The sequence below is a fragment of the Bombina bombina genome, chromosome 3 (genome assembly GCF_027579735.1).
Source record: "Bombina bombina isolate aBomBom1 chromosome 3, aBomBom1.pri, whole genome shotgun sequence".
Classification (NCBI taxonomy): domain Eukaryota; kingdom Metazoa; phylum Chordata; class Amphibia; order Anura; family Bombinatoridae; genus Bombina; species Bombina bombina.
The window spans coordinates 307,570,088-307,586,421 of record NC_069501.1 but is presented as its reverse complement, the minus strand read 5'-3'; the positions used below and the strand labels follow the sequence as shown (position 1 = coordinate 307,586,421).

At 36.4% G+C, this 16,334-nt stretch overlaps 1 protein-coding gene across 4 annotated transcripts in view; it reads left to right on the top strand.

Moving 5' to 3' along the window:
* The window catches only part of MAP7D2 (MAP7 domain containing 2), a 492,885-nt gene that overhangs the window by 216,140 nt on the left and 260,411 nt on the right, over window positions 1-16,334 (top strand). For 3 of the 4 annotated variants that reach the window (XM_053706406.1, XM_053706403.1, XM_053706404.1), the window contains exons 2-3: window positions 4,562-4,639; window positions 8,934-9,097. In XM_053706406.1, the coding sequence (XP_053562381.1) occupies window positions 4,562-4,639; window positions 8,934-9,097 (242 nt within the window). Of the gene's footprint in view, window positions 1-1,040; window positions 1,165-4,561; window positions 4,640-8,933; window positions 9,098-16,334 lie in introns of all 4 variants that reach the window. The other variant, XM_053706405.1, reaches the window with a different exon arrangement.

The following is a 16,334-nucleotide window of genomic DNA, read 5'->3' as shown; positions in this document are numbered from 1 at the left end:
AAAGAGCAAATTCTGACAGAACACCGGCTCCTAAGCTTACATTCAAATAAAGATACCAAGACAACAAAGAAAAATTGATGATAGGGTAAATTAGAAAGTTGCATGCTCTATCTGAATCATGAAAGTTTGATTTTTGACTAGACTATCCCTTTAAATGTGAGCAGCATCTAAAAACTGTAAAATAGCTGACACAGGATGGAAATGGCTCAGCATTTAAAGGGTTAAAGAGACACAAGTCAGTTTTGCATTTCTTCGTAATGTACATCATCAGTGAAGCACTGGAAAAGTTCTGCATACAAAATAAATGTGTACAAAGCATTTAAAAGAATGATTTTATTATAGCATCAATTAAATATATTTAGAAATCTAGAGTAGGGATTTGCCCTTTAACCCTTTTCTGCCAGACAGTCCAGACAAAGTTCTGATGTAAACAATGTAAAAATTTAAATCACACGATTGATTTCAGTGATGAGATTGGGTCAGGGGGGAGTGCCTATGACGGTAGGCACGCCCTCCAGCCCACAATACCATTTAGGAAGCAGCTATGGCTTCAGTACAGGCAAACAGTTAGGACGTTCCATGCCGTCCTAACAGCATTAAACCCCAGCGCAGTTAGGATGGCATGGACCTTCCTAACGGTGGGAAGGGGTTAAAACCCTCTTAACTATGTTTATCTTCTCTCTTGATTGTGATCATTTAGAACCAAATGTAATTTAAAATAAACACTTTGATCAAAAGTTACAGCTCTGTGAAGCAGTTTGATATTGTAACATATTGCAGACCAGTGATACCAATGGTATAAAATCAGTGTAATGAACTCTTACATAATCGGCTAATAATTACTTTAAACCCCAGTTATAAGTGTAGACTTGCAAAAGCATCTGTATAATCACAGCTACAAAGTGATGCAGCTCTGTTACGTTAAAGGGACATGAAACCCATTTTTTTTTTCTTCATGATTCAGATAGAACGGTTTTAAACAACTTTCTAATTTACTTTTATTATTAAATTTGCATCATTATTTGTATCCTTTGTTGAAGGAGCAGCAATTCATTATGGGAGCTATCAGAACACCTAGAGAGCAAATGGAAAGAGGCATATATGTACAGCCACCAATCAGCAGCTAGTTCCCAGTAGTGCACTGCTGCGCCTGATCATACCCAGGTATGTGTTTCAATAAAGGATACCAAGCAAATTAGATATTCAAAGTAAATTGGAGAGTTGTTTAAAATTGCATGCTCTACCAGAGTGTGAGTTCCCATGTCCCTTCTAGAAATGTATATCTAATTGTCTTACTATGGGCCAGAGAAAACCTAATAAAGAACTCCGTGACATGCAAGCTTTATTCACTATAGACTGTGCTTTTTATATTTGTATTTTTGTGACCATGCTATTTAAGAATGCGTTGTTTATGTATTCTAATTTTGCTTTTTATTGCACGCTATGTAAAATGGGTCTCGCAGTGTCAGCAAGTCAGAAGGACAAGGGTGTATCTTGGGTGTGTGAAGTTCTCACAGTTCTTATTGTGTCCCTAAGTATTTATTTACCTCTGAAGATGATTTACCTTGCTGATTTGAATGCAATAACATGTACATGATTAGAAATGCAAATTGAATTAAACTAGTAATGTCACAAAACATAATTTATGTTATTTAAAGAAACTTGAGCAAACAACTTGATTACCTATATACAGAGGCTACTGGAATAATAAGTCTGTTTTTAAAGAGGCATTGTAAAGAAAAAAAATACAGGGGTTAATCACATATGTACATTCCTGCTCAGGAACTGCAATCTTTGCAGCTTCTGAGCTAAACACATCTGGTAATTTGTGGCGGTTAAACACATAGAGCTCCATAGTAAGTAGTATTAAAATGACTTGCTATAACACAGGGGTTCTTAACCTCAATTAGATGTTTTGATTGCACCTAAACAGCACAAATCTCACTAGTTGCAGCTAGCATGTGTATTTGTGATTTGTTAGTGTGTGTGTGTTTTTAATAAAGTTCAATAGTTTTATGAATTTAATTAACAGCAGCAGAGAAAAACATCACTCAAGATACTACATTATTATTCAATCCAATTATTAATATTGACTTGCAAATAAGAAAACAAAAGAGAGTAAAATAAAAAGTAGAGGAAAAAAATCACATACAAAATGCAGTGGCTACATAATTTTACCCTAAACGAAGTGCATGTTAATAAAATTCCAGTAAAATATTTTCTTGTTTCAAAAGTTAATAACCAAGTGAAAGTAATTATTCCTCAAAATAAAGATGAAACTATTATTTTATTCAAGAGAAAGGAAACCTAGATGTATGAGGTTATACCAGGTATAGTCACTATACTCTCTGAGCACCCTTAAAGGGACATGAAACCCAAATTTTTTCTCTCATGATTCAGATAGAAAATACAATTTTAAGCAACTTTCTAATTTCTATTATCTAATTTGTTTCATTCTCTTGGTATCATTTGTTGAAGAAGCAGCAATGCACTAATGGTTTCTAACTGAACTCATGGGTAAGCCAATAACAATCAATATATATATATATATATATATATATATATATATATATATATATATATATATATATATATATATATATATATATATATATATATTCAGCCACCAATCAACAGCTAGAACCTAGCTGCTCCTAAGCTTGCCTAGATAAACCTTTCAGCAAAGGATAACCAGAGAAGAAAGCAAATTAAATAATAGAAGTAAATTGGAAAGTTGTTTAAAATTGTATTCTCTAGCTTAATCATGAAAGAAAAAATGTGGGTTTCATGTCCCTTTAACCCTGGGAGATGTTGTTCCAAAAAAAATACTGAGTTTAAAACAATGTCCCGTTTATCATTTTTTATTTAAAGGGATAGGGACATCAAAATTAAACTTTCATGATTTAAATAGGACATGTAATTTTAAACAACTTCCCAATTTACTTTTATCACCAATTTTGCTTTGTTCTCTTGGTATTCTTAGTTAAAAACTAAAACTTGGAGGTTCATATGCTAATTTCTTAGACCTTGAAGACTGCCTCTAATCTGAATGCATTTTGACCACTAGAGGGTATTAGTTCATGTGTTTCATATAGATAACATTGAGCTCATGCACTTGAAGTGAGCAAGGAGTGAGCACTGATTAGCTAAAATGCAAGTCTGTCAAAAGAACTGAAATAAGGGGGCAGTCAGCAGAAGCTTAGATACAAGGTAATTACAGAGGTAAAACGTGTATTATTATAACTGTGTTGGTTTTGCAAAACTGGGGAATGGGTAATAAAGGGATTATCTTTCTTTTTAAACAACAAACATTCTGGTGTTGACTGTCCCTTTTAAGACAATTTTAAATTACTTTTATTTTCAAATGTGCTTCATTTTCTAAGTATCCCTTCTTGAACATAAACACGCACTTATCCTTCATTAGTTGGAGCTAGTTGCTGATTGGTGCCTGCACACATTTGTCTCTTGTATAACTAATATTGCTATGTGCAGGGTGCCTGAAGATGATTACACAGTATTAAGTGGATGGGAACAAAACTATAGAGTTTAGGTGAAAACATCCTATAATATAAAAGGCCAAGTGTGTTTATCCGAAGCTGTCATGCACAGTAGAGACAGCGCAAGGACAAACACACACAAACTAACCATCCTTATCAGCTATCCGGAGGGAGTGGGCAGGGCCAGACAGAGTGGGCTGAGCAAGGCGTGAGGGATGTGACCGGGTGTGGCGGGGGTGTGGTCTGTAGAGAGAGTGTGCAAAAGATGGGGGAGAGAGCGCAAAAGAGGAGGAAGAGGGGGTAGAGGGCGCAAAAGAGGGGGAGAGAGCGCAAAAGAGAGGGGGCAGAAACAGCGCAAAAGAGAGGGGGGCAGAAAGAGAGCAAAAGAGAGGGGACAGAAGGAGCACAAAAGAGAGGAGGGCAGAAGGAGCACAAAAGAGAGGGGGTAGAGAGAGCAAGAGCAAAAAAGAGAGGGGGTAGAGAGAGCGAGAGCACAAAAGAGAGGGGGTAGAGAGAGCGAGAGCACAAAAGAGAGGGGGTAGAGAGAGCGAGAGCACAAAAGAGAGGGGGGAGAGAGAGCGAGAGCATAAAAGAGAGGGGGCAGAGAAAGAGAGCACAAAAGAGAGGGGGATAGTGAGAGAGAGCAAGGGGTGGGACCGCTGTACTGCAAAAAATGGCCTGTGTACACGGCTTAAGGACTAGTCCATTCATGATCCCCATACATACCAAACTCAACTATGAGCTCAACTCCTACAATCCGGGAGCTATATTATGTGTAACATTATCTAGATTTCCCCATCCATAACTTAATTATAGTCCACTTAATTATAGTTTAGGCACACACAAACATAAAAAGGAGATGAAACTCCAGTTATATATGTGTAAATAATGTTACTTAGCGCTCTGTAATTGAAGCTCTACACATATAGCATGATTGAAGAAAATACGTCGGAAATTAATTATTTTTCAGTTGCTAAATAAATACATGCTTTTTATCTAAGTATTGTGTAGCGAAGCTAAGCCTTGCTATTTATATATGCACCTATTTTCTTATTTGTTTCTAGCAATGGATGTTTTTTTCAAGACTGATGAAAGACAAAGACTGGCAAAGGAAAGGAGGGAAGAAAGAGAAAAAATACTTGGTAAGTTTTTTATAAAAAACAATTACATTTTTATTATACATAATACAATTATTTTGTCTGATGTTCAAACTGATGTTTCATTTTGTTAATTTGAAAAGGAAGCACTTGGTCATAGTTCACATTTCACTGTTAAAGGGGACATGAAACCCAAAATGTTTCTATCATGATTCAGATAGAGCCTACAATTCATGCTAGTTTATTTTTGTTTGCTTGAAAAGTGAAAGCTGATAAATTGAAACCGAAACTAATACAGTCAGTTGTGTACTTCCTGCTAATTTTCATTGGCTGTCAAATACTTCCTGCTTATGTTTATTGGCTGATAGGTACAAATGCTTATTATACAAACCAATGAGCATTAATAAAAAAATACCTAATACCCAATGAGCTTTAGTAGGAAGTACACAACTGATATTGCTGTCTTAGTTTTAGATATGCACGAGTTGTTTCCCTTTTTTATGAAAATATTAATATTAGTCTTCTGTGTAGCTAGTGCACTTATATAATTAATTTATTTTCTTTGTGTATGAAACCACAGTAGATGGATAGGTTGCAGAGGGACTCTATCCTCCAATTGATGTGAAGCATTGATTTTTAATAGGATGAATGTGCAGTGTTAAATTGCTTGAAGAGACCAGATCTGCTGTATTAATCCAATATGTCATTTTTTACATTATATCTAGTCCAGCAACAAAAATATTTACACAGAAATAACAATATTTAATGTAACTTCATAAAAATAATGCAATATAATTGATGCTAAGTAACCACCAGTGGTACACTCTTTAAAAAACAATATAAAAAGCAATATAGATAGTTGGACTGTCCAGTAAGATGATTAACCAGATGGTGCCAAACAGCAAACTCAAAAAAGTATTTGTGAAAGAAACATCTTAGTTCAATATACACGTTTGAGTGGCTACAGGTAATGAATGAGGGCAGTCGGCTTAGAGACAGTACATAAGAAAGTACAAACACTGAATCTTCGGTCTAACACGCTGCTACATTACAAGAGTTAGATCAGCAGTACAGTCCCATTCATTTGGCTACAACCATCTACTGTGAATCGCCTCCAACGGTCTAACAATCAACCTTCTGGGCCGGGTCTAGGATCTACCTTTTAGGTGTCCGGTCATCCTGCTGTGGGTCTCCTGCGATATCCACCAGCTTAGTTTGGCATGTAGCGGTTATTCTTCCTTCCGTATGGAATGATCACATGGTCAGTTTAAACCAATCAGATTGAGGTTCTCACGCTGTCAGCCACACGGTTGCCGATTTTTGAAAATTTCTCACAGAGTGCTCTGTTTTTTTGAAAGTCTTTCAGATAAAGACTAGAATGTTCATCTACACGTTTCAGCCTTCACACAGGCCTTTATCAAGATGATTTTTGGTTTCCTGTTCAGTCTTTAAAAAAACCTTTCAATTTCCTGTTAGCCAATCAAGCTGCATCGATTCCTTGGCACATCAAATTCATACAAATTGTCCGATCTAGAACATATATAACTAATATTATATATAAGCATATGGATGTATACTAGGAAATTATTACTAGACACAAAAGAAATCAAAATATATCTTATAATAAGATGTTTATACATAAAGTATAACAAAACTTTTAAACTTTTACTGTTAAGGAGGCAAAATGCTATTCTAAAAATTATGTGAAAACATATGTAAAAGAAGCTTTTAAATTTGTTTTTAGAAGATTTAAATTCTAATAATCTAGGCTTGAAATTTACGACTGAGATAAGTAGTAAAAATATCAATTTTTTTATCTAGAGATAAGCATCATTGAACAAGAAATTCAAACCAAAACCTTCTTTAAGAAGGTTGACGCTAATAATTATGTTCATATTGAAAGCTGCCACTTGTCGAAATGGGTAGAAAACATACCGAAAAGCCAGTTTACTAGGATTAAGAAAAATTGTAGTAATATAGAAGATTTTGAAACAGTCATCAATCCTGAAGAATAGATTTTTAGGAAAAGGGTATGATGAGAATAGAGTAGATAAAGCACTAGAAGAAGCAAGAATTAAGGATAGAGAAAAATTATTAATAAAAAAAAGATAAGAAAATTATTAACCAAGAAGAGAAACTAAACATTCCATTTATAACAAGATTTAATGCTCAACATGGTCATATCAAAAACAATTATAAATAGACATTGACACCTGATACAAAAAGACCATATCTTGAGAAACCATGTCACGAAACATCCTGAATTATTTTTTACTAAAGCTAAAAATATAAAAAATAGCATAGCACCAAGCGAGTTTAATAAAAGGATAAATATGATTGACACAGATTTATCAGGAAAGAAAATAACAGGATACTTCCCATGCTATAGCTGTATATCTTGTAAATACAGCACAAAACTCAATAGTATTAATTCTACCAGTGGGGAATACACCCATAAAATTAAAGATGTAATTAGATGCAGTGATAAGGGTGTAATTTACATTCTTCAGTGCTCTTGTAATAAACAATATTTGGGTCAAACTCAAAGGAACTCAAAGGAAACGGAGGGATAGATTAAGGGATCATATAAATAATATTAAGAATGGCTTTGAAGGACATTCAGTATCTAAATCTAAGGAATGTCATGGTGGGAGTGCAAAAGATCTCCGCTGTTGGGGTATCAAAAGAGTCAAAAGAGATAGTAGAGGGTGGGATTTTGAATAATTGATATTATACAGTGAAGCAGAATTAATTTATAATTTTGGATCTATTATACCTGAGGGACTAAATGTAGAATTAGATCTTAATCCTTTTGTTAATTAATGTATTTGTATAACCACTTGGGACAAAAGTATAAACAATAATCTTATTTAAATATTTTTTAGGAATTTTGTAGGGAAATTTTTGGTAATTTAAAAAAAAAAATGTAAATTTTTTTTAGGGAATTTTAAGGGTTTTTTTAATAAAAGAATCTTTTTAAGGAATTTATATCTGTTGTTTTGATAAAATGTATTGATACATTTTTCATGATTAGGGAGTAGGATGTTAAAGCTTCTTTTACATATGTTTTCACATTAGTTTTAGAATAACATTTTGCCTCCTTAACAGTAAAAGTTTAAAAGTTTTGTTATACTTTATGTATAAACATCTTATTATAAGATATATTTTGATTTCTTTTGTGTCTAGTAATAAATTCCTAATATACATCCATATGCTTATATATAATATTAGTTATATATGTTCTAGATCAGACAATTTGTATGAATTTGATGTGCCAAGGAATCGATGCAGCTTGATTGGCTAACAGGAAATTGAAAGGGCTTTAAAAGACTGAACAGGAAACCAAAAATCATCTTGATAAAAGCCTGTGTGAAGGCTGAAACGTGTAGATGAACATTCTAGTCTTTATCTGAAAGTCTTTCCAAAAAACAGAGCACTCTGTGAGAAATTTTCAAAAATCTGCAACCCTGTGGCTGACAGCGTGAGAACCTCAATCTGATTGGTTTAAACTGACCATGTGATCATTCCATACGGAAGGAAGAATAACCGCTACACGCCAAACTAAGCTGGTAGATATCACAGGAGACCAACAGCAGGACGACCAGACACCTAAAAGGTAGATCCTAGACCCGGCCCAGAAGGTTGATTGTTAGACCTTAGAAGCGATCACAGGAGATGGTCGTAGCCGAATGAATGGGACTGTACTGCTGATCTAAGTCTGGTAACGTAGCAGCGTGTTAGACCGAAGATTCAGTGTTTGTACTTTCTTATGTACTGTCTCTAAGCTGACTGCCTAAGACGTTTCTTTCACAAAGACTTTTTTGAGCTTGCTGTTTGGCACCATCTGGTTAATCATCTTACTGTACCACCGATGGTTACATAGCATCAATTATATTGCATTATTTTTATGAAGTTACATTAAATATTGTTATTTCTGTGTAAATATTGTTATTTTTATGAATTAGTTCCATTTTTTTGCACACATTGTATACCAAGCTTTTTTAGCGCAGCATACGCATTTTATTTTATCTATACTCCCCTGAATTGCCTTCAGAGTGCTTTTCAAAATTTGATGTTTGCTGGTATTTGTATAGTGTAAGAGAGTTTATACCTTTCCTGTGTATAATAAGTTTGCCCACAGCCCCAAACACTTGTACTGTATTTATTTAATTATGATGCATTTAATTTATTTTTCTCATAGCAAGCTAAATATGTTATCACTAGCAGCTTTCCACCAGCAAGTAGGAAATATTGCAGAGACAGGTTTTCGTTAACATGTATGTATGATAGTGCTATATACCATAGAACACACTCAGCTTTTATACAATCCCTTTATCAGCTGACAGAGACCAACAAATACTAGAAAAAGAGAGACGGGCAAAGCTGCAATATGAAAAACAGATTGAAGAACGATGGAAGAAGCTGGAGGAGCAGAGAATGAGAGAAGAGCAGAGAAGAGCTGCTGTAGAAGAGAAAAGGAAGACGAGGCTCCGCGAGGAGGAAGTAAGTAGGCTGGGGTTTTATTATAGTCCTAGCTGAGCACACATTTCCAGTGACCAAACATGCAGGATAACATGGACTATGTCTATCTACCAACGATAACAGCAAATACTTGTGTTTAAATGGGGGAAACTGGGGCTGCCAAGTGTCTAATATTGAACTGAACAGTCCAGTATTTCAGCTGACTCTGCAGTGGTATATATGACTGAGACCTGACTTAGGCACATGACTAGAGAGCTATATATATTCTGTAGGTCTGATCCGAGGGCTGGTATAAATTTGTAAAATAGCGTAAATAACGCTCCACAATTCACTAAGGAAGTGACTTTGTCTAGTCTCATAGAAAAGGATTTTACGATCAGGACATTTTAGGATCAATACTATTTAAAAGAAAAGACTATTCCTTCACATACACTTCTATTTTAAGTGAACATTGTTTTATACAGAAATGATCTACTATATGGTATTGATTGGAGTTTTATAGGACCATATATATATTTAAATAATTTGTTTTTAGTGGATGTATATATAAATTATTGTGTTTATATGTTTTAGGAATAAATATTGTATATAATGTATTAACCCCTTAATGACCACAGCACTTTTCCATTTTCTGTCCGTTTGGGACCAAGGCTATTTTTACATTTTTGCGGTGTTTGTGTTTAGTTGTAATTTTCTTCTTACTCATTTACTGTACCCACACATATTATTTACCGTTTTTCTCGCCACTAAATGGACTTTCTAAAGATACCATTATTTTCATCATATCTTATAATTTACTATAAAAAAAATTATAAAATATGAGGAAAAATTTAAAAAAACACACTTTTTCTAACTTTGACCCCCAAAATCTGTTACATATCTACAACCACCAAAAAACAACCATGCTAAATAGTTTCTATATTTTGTCCTGAGTTTAGAAATACCCAATGTTTACATGTTCTTTGCTTTTTTTGCAAGTTATAGGGCCATAAATACAAGTAGCACTTTGCTATTTCCAAACCACTTTTTTCCAAAATTAGCGCTAGTTACATTAGAACACTGATATCTGTCCGGAATCCCTGAATATCCCTTGACATGTATATATTTTTTTTTAGTAGACATCCCAAAGTATTGATCTAGGCCAATTTTGGTATATTTCATACTACCATTTCACCGCCAAATGTGATCAAATACAAAAAATTGTTCACTTTTTCATAAATTTTTTCACAAACTTTCGTTTTCTCACTGAAATTATTTACAAACAACTTGTGCAATTATGGCACAAATGGTTGTAAATACTTCTCTGGGATCCCCTTTGTTCAGAAATAGCAGCCATATATGGCTTTGGCGTTCGTTTTTGGTAATTAGAATGCCGCTAAATGCCACTGCGCCTCACACGTGTATTATGGCTAGCAGTGAAGGGGTTAATTAGGGAGTTTGTAGGGAGCATGCAGGGTTAATTTTAGCTTTAGTGTAGAGATCAGCCTCCCACCTGACACATCCCACCCCCTGATCCCTCGCAAACAGCTCCCTCCCCTCCCCCACCCCACAATTGTCCCCGCCATCTTAAGTACTGGCAGAAAGTCTGCCAGTACTAAAATAAAAGGGTTTTAAAAAAAAAAAATACATTTTTTTTAGCATATTTACATATGCTACTGTGTAGGATCTGCCCTTAGCCCCCAACCTCCCTGATCCCCCCAAAACCGCTCTCTAACCCTCCCCTCTGCCTTATTGGGGGCCATCTTGGGTACTGGCAGCTGTCTGCCAGTACCCAGTTTGCAAAAAAAAAGTGCTATTTTTGGTTTGTTTTTTGTTTTTTCTGTAGTGTAGCTTCCCCCCCCACACAGACAAACCCCCACCACCTTGCTGATCGTTTTTTTGTTTTAAATTTTATTGTAGCATTTTCTGTAGTGTAGCGGTTCCCACCCGCTCCCTCCCGTGCACGCGCGTGCGCCCATGCGCGCGCCCCCGGCCATCCCCGCCCACGATCCCGCCCCCCTCCACATCACCAGGGCCATCGATGGCCGCCACCCGCCTCCCGGTCCGGCTCCCACCCACCAACGCAGTGAGCCACCGATCTCCGGTGCAGAGGGGGCCACAGAGTGGCTCTCTCTGCACCGGATGGCTTACAAAGGTTATTGCAGGATGCCTCCATATCGAGGCATCACTGCAATAACCGGAAAGCAGCTGGAAGCGAGCAGGATCGCTTCCAGCTGCTTTCCACACCGAGGACGTGCAGGGTACGTCCTCAGGCGTTAACTGCCTTTTTTTTGAGGACGTACCCTGCACGTCCTCTGTCGTTAAGGGGTTAAATGCATTATACTTAGTATGTATTCTCCATTATACAAATAGTTTTTTTTAACACCAATCCTATTGGAGATATCTTTGCAGTAAATAATTGCCACTTGGGGAGAGTGAGCATTGTTAGGATTTGAGCTAAATTTGTGTATAGAAGTTACTAGGATATTGTGTACTTATAAATATATATAAACAGAGGCTGTAGGTAATGCGGTCACACTTGTGTTATGATCATGACCCTAACTAACTGCAGAATTCAATTTTTATGGTTCAGACAGATCATGTGATTTGAAAATACTTCTATTATTATATTTACTTTGTTCTTTTGGAATTATTTGTTGTAAATCATACCTAGGTCACATATGTGTTCAGCTAGGTACCAGAATAGCATTGCTGCTCTTGAGCTGCCTTTTGTGTTAAACTCATAATTATATGCAAGTAACAGTTCAATAATGAAACGTTTTAACACATTAGAGCATTTTCTTCTTGCACTTTTATGTCCCTTTTTGTGTGTGTGTGTGTGTGTGTGTGTGTGTGTATGTATCTATATATATATATATATATATATATATATATATATATATATATATATATATATATATATATATATATATATATATATATATATAATGCTCAAATAACAAAGTATTGCAGTATGCAGTGATACATTTTTTATTGGACTAACATAATATTTCAAAGACAAGCTTTCGAGAGTTTTCCTCTCTTCCTCAGGTCTAAAGCAATACTGATCAATCTGATATAGATACACATCACATACAACAAATAGAAGGGAGGGAGGGGGGTGAGAGGGGGTTATAAAAGCAGAGAATGTGTCTGAAGGAGAAAATAGCTGAGAATAGCCAGAAAGAGTAAATAAACAGAGAGTAAATAGGCAGGATAAAAGGAAAAACCAAAGGAAAAAGAAACCAATATAGGACAATAAGATGAGAGATTATAGAAAGTTTTCATAGTGCGTGAGAAAGCCAGAGTCTACATTAAGTCCTTCATTTCTGGTGTTGAAATGTGTGATCATTTTCATCTCAAACGTCTTTCGTTCATGAGAGTCTTTGAAATTCCCTTTAAGAACTTTAATCCTGAGGTTAAGGATGGAGTGACCAGTCTGGGTGAAGTGATGACCAACAGGGGTACAATATTCATTTTCCTTGTGGTTTTTGATCGAGTGTCTGTGTAGATTCATTCTGAGATGCAGCTTTAGGCCAGTTTCTCCAATGTAGCAACCTCTGTCACACGCTGTATACTGTATCATGTACACCACATTAGCAGATGGGCATGAATAGGATCCTTTAATATTATATGATGTGTTATTGTGTCTGGCTGTGTTGTTGTCACATATATGTTGACACAGTTTGCAGAGTGATTTGTTGCAACGTGCAGTGCCATTCTGTGTAAGCTTCTGTTCTGTGGTTAATTTGCTGCGGACCAATCTCTGTCTCAGGTTAGGCGGTTGTTTGAATGCTAGTATGGGGGGTTCAGGAAATATTTTTTTGAGTGTGGGGTCCTCTGAAATTAGTGGTTTTAGCTCTTTAATAATTTTGCGTACTCCTTCCAGAGTAGGGCTGTAAGTGACTACTAGAGGGGTTCTTGTTTTATTTTCCTTTTCTTTGTATTGGAGGAGCCTTTTCAGTGGTGTTTTTAGAGCAGATTTGATTTTTTTTAGATATTGTCCTTTCCTTGTAGCCCTTTTGCCTAAATGACTCTGACAGTGTACTCAGTGGCGGCTGGTGACTTTTGAGGATGGGGGAGCACTAGCCCCGCCCCTCAGATGGCTCCGCCCATTTTAGTGTGTGTGTATGTATGTATGTGTATATATATATATATATATATATATATATGTGTGTACATACATTTATATATCTATACATGCTTTCAGTCAGTGGAAATTAATATAATATACAGTATATACAAAATCAGTAAAAGCATAACCAACTTCACTGTTTTAATGCACAAAGTATTTACTAAACTTGTCAAGTTTTTTTCTGCACTCATGACTGTGTGTGTTTGTGTTCAGCCTTACAGACATGGCAGGGGAGTGGTACTTTTCGCAACAGGGCAATCCCTAATTTTAAACGAACTAAATAATTAAATAAAATACATTGTCAGATGATGGCGATCCCCACTGATCTCTGGCTAAATGAATGGGATTGCATATATTCCTTATAGCACATCAAGTAACCTCATATAGAGCATATTAATCACCTTCACGTATAACACAAAACCCTGAAATGATTAGGAAATAACTGCACAACAAGTGATTTTATGAATGTGGGGAGATCTGCTACTTCTGTATCTAAGTTCCAGAGCTGCCTGTTGCTTTTCCTAGTGAGATAAGACTTCCGCCACTCTACAGGTGGACAAGACAACCATAACAAAACCTTAACCAACACAAATCATTTAGCAGATCCCGACTTCGGAACACAGAGGTGTTTAGCTGTAACTATGGAGGCCTCTCCCGAGACACAACACCGGGAACCAAAAAATGAACCGTGAGCAACAGGTAAAATAAGCACCAAGCTCACCTTAGCCTCTCGCACTTAATTCAACTTTCAAGGGGTTCTCTCAGCTCTCCGCTGTCAGTCTTCCCAGTCCCTATGTATAATGACAGCCTAGGAAAGTCGGTATCGTGACGTTCTCTGTCTGCGCTGGGAACGTCAGGTCAGGATAATGACGCGATGCCTTTAGGGCAGACTCCAAGCTGGAAATGTGCGCATGCGCACACTGGAAAGTCCGCTCCAAGACGGTGCGCATGCGCACAACCTGAGACCGAGTAATGCAGGCATGCAGTTTTGCCCTAAGTAACTTAGGGCAAAACTGCATGCCTGCATTAGTACCTAATCTGTTACTTAATAATATTACTAGATTCAAAATTAAAGAAATAGGCAAGTGTGTATAGCCCTGAATGTGACAAAATGGTATCAGAAATATTTTTCTGTTTTCAGGAATTCACACACAGCATCATCATGGGACTGTAGTATTAAAGGCAAGCGCGGCTCTCAAGACTCAAAATATAATATAGAGACAGCACCTGTCTGTGACACACAGCTCTTAGTGTGCGAGTGTCACGTGACAGCTGGCTCCCGCACACTAAGAGTTGTGCGATTAAGAAGGCTATGGGCTGGCCTGTAGGTGGCACTGCAGTCAATGCAGTTTTAAAGTGGAAAGGGATTTTGCCTATACTTCTATCTATCGCACTGCACAGCATGTGCGATAGATAGAAGTATAGGCAAACAGCGCTTTCCACTTTCAGCCTTAATAATTAAAAACTGAAATTTTAATGTTTTTAGTAAAATATGCAGTGAAGCCTGGGAGATTTTTTTTATTTTTATCAGCAAAAAAAGTTAAAAAATGTATATTGTTTTTTTTTTATTTCTCACTTTCTTTCATGTAATTAGCAAGAGTCCATGAGCTAGTGACGTATGGGATATACATTCCTACCAGGAGGGGCAAAGTTTCCCAAACCTCAAAATGCCTATAAATACACCCCTCACCACACCCACAAATCAGTTTTACAAACTTTGCCTCCTATGGAGGTGGTGAAGTAAGTTTGTGCTAGATTCTACGTTGATATGCGCTCCGCAGCAGGTTGGAGCCCGGTTTTCCTCTCAGCGTGCAGTGAATGTCAGAGGGATGTGAGGAGAGTATTGCCTGTTTGAATTCAATGATCTCCTTCTACGGGGTCTATTTCATGGGTTCTCTGTTATTGGTCGTAGAGATTCATCTCTTACCTCCCTTTTCAGATCGACGATATACTCTTATATATATACCATTACCTCTGCTGATTTTCGTTTCAGTACTGGTTTGGCTTTCTACAACATGTAGATGAGTGTCCTGGGGTAAGTAAGTCTTATTTTCTGTGACACTCTAAAGCTATGGTTCGGCACTTTTTTATAAAGTTCTAAATATATGTATTCAAACATTTATTTGCCTTGACTCAGGATGTTCAACATTTCCTTATTTCAGACAGTCAGTTTCATATTTGGTATAATGCATTTGAATATATCATTTTTATCTTACCTTAAAATTTGACTTTTTTCCTGTGGGCTGTTAGGCTCGCGGGGGCTGAAAATGCTTCATTTTATTGCGTCATTCTTGGCGCGGACTTTCTTGGCGCAAAATTTTTTTTTCTATTTCCGGCGTCATACGTGTCGCCGGAAGTTGCGTCATTTTTTACTTTTTTCGCGCCAAAAATGTCGGCGTTTCGGAAGTGTCGTCATTTTTGGCGCTAATAGCATTTAGGCGCCAAATAATGTGGGCATCAATTTTGTCTCCACTTTATTTAAGTCTCATTATTTGTTGCTTCTGGTTGCTAGAAGCTTGTTCACTGGCATTTTTTCCCATTCCTGAAACTGTCATTTAAGGAATTTGATCAATTTTGCTTTATATGTTGTTTTTTCTATTACATATTGCAAGATGTCCCACGTTGCAACTGAGTCAGAAGATACTACTGGAAAATCGCTGCCTGGTGCTGGAACTACCAAAGCTAAGTGTATCTGCTGTAAACTTTTGGTAGTTGTTCCTCCAGCTGTTGTTTGTATTAAATGTCATGACAAACTTGTTAATGCAGAAAATATTTCCTTTAGTAAAGTACCATTACCTGTTGCAGTTCCATCAACATCTAATGTTCAGAGTGTTCCTGATAACATAAGAGATTTTGTTTCTGAATCCATTAAGAAGGCTATGTCTGTTATTCCTCCTTCTGGTAAACATAAAAAGTCTTTTAAAACTTCTCTTTATACAGATGAATTTTTAAATGAACATCATCATTCTGATTCTAATGATTCTTCTGATACAGAGGATTCGTCTCAGAGGTTGATGCTGATAAATCGTCATATTTATTTAAAATGGAATTTATCCATTCTTTACTTAAAGAAGCCCTAGTTGCATTAGAAATTGAGGATTCTGGTCCTCTTGATACTAAATCTAAACATTTAGACAAGGTCTT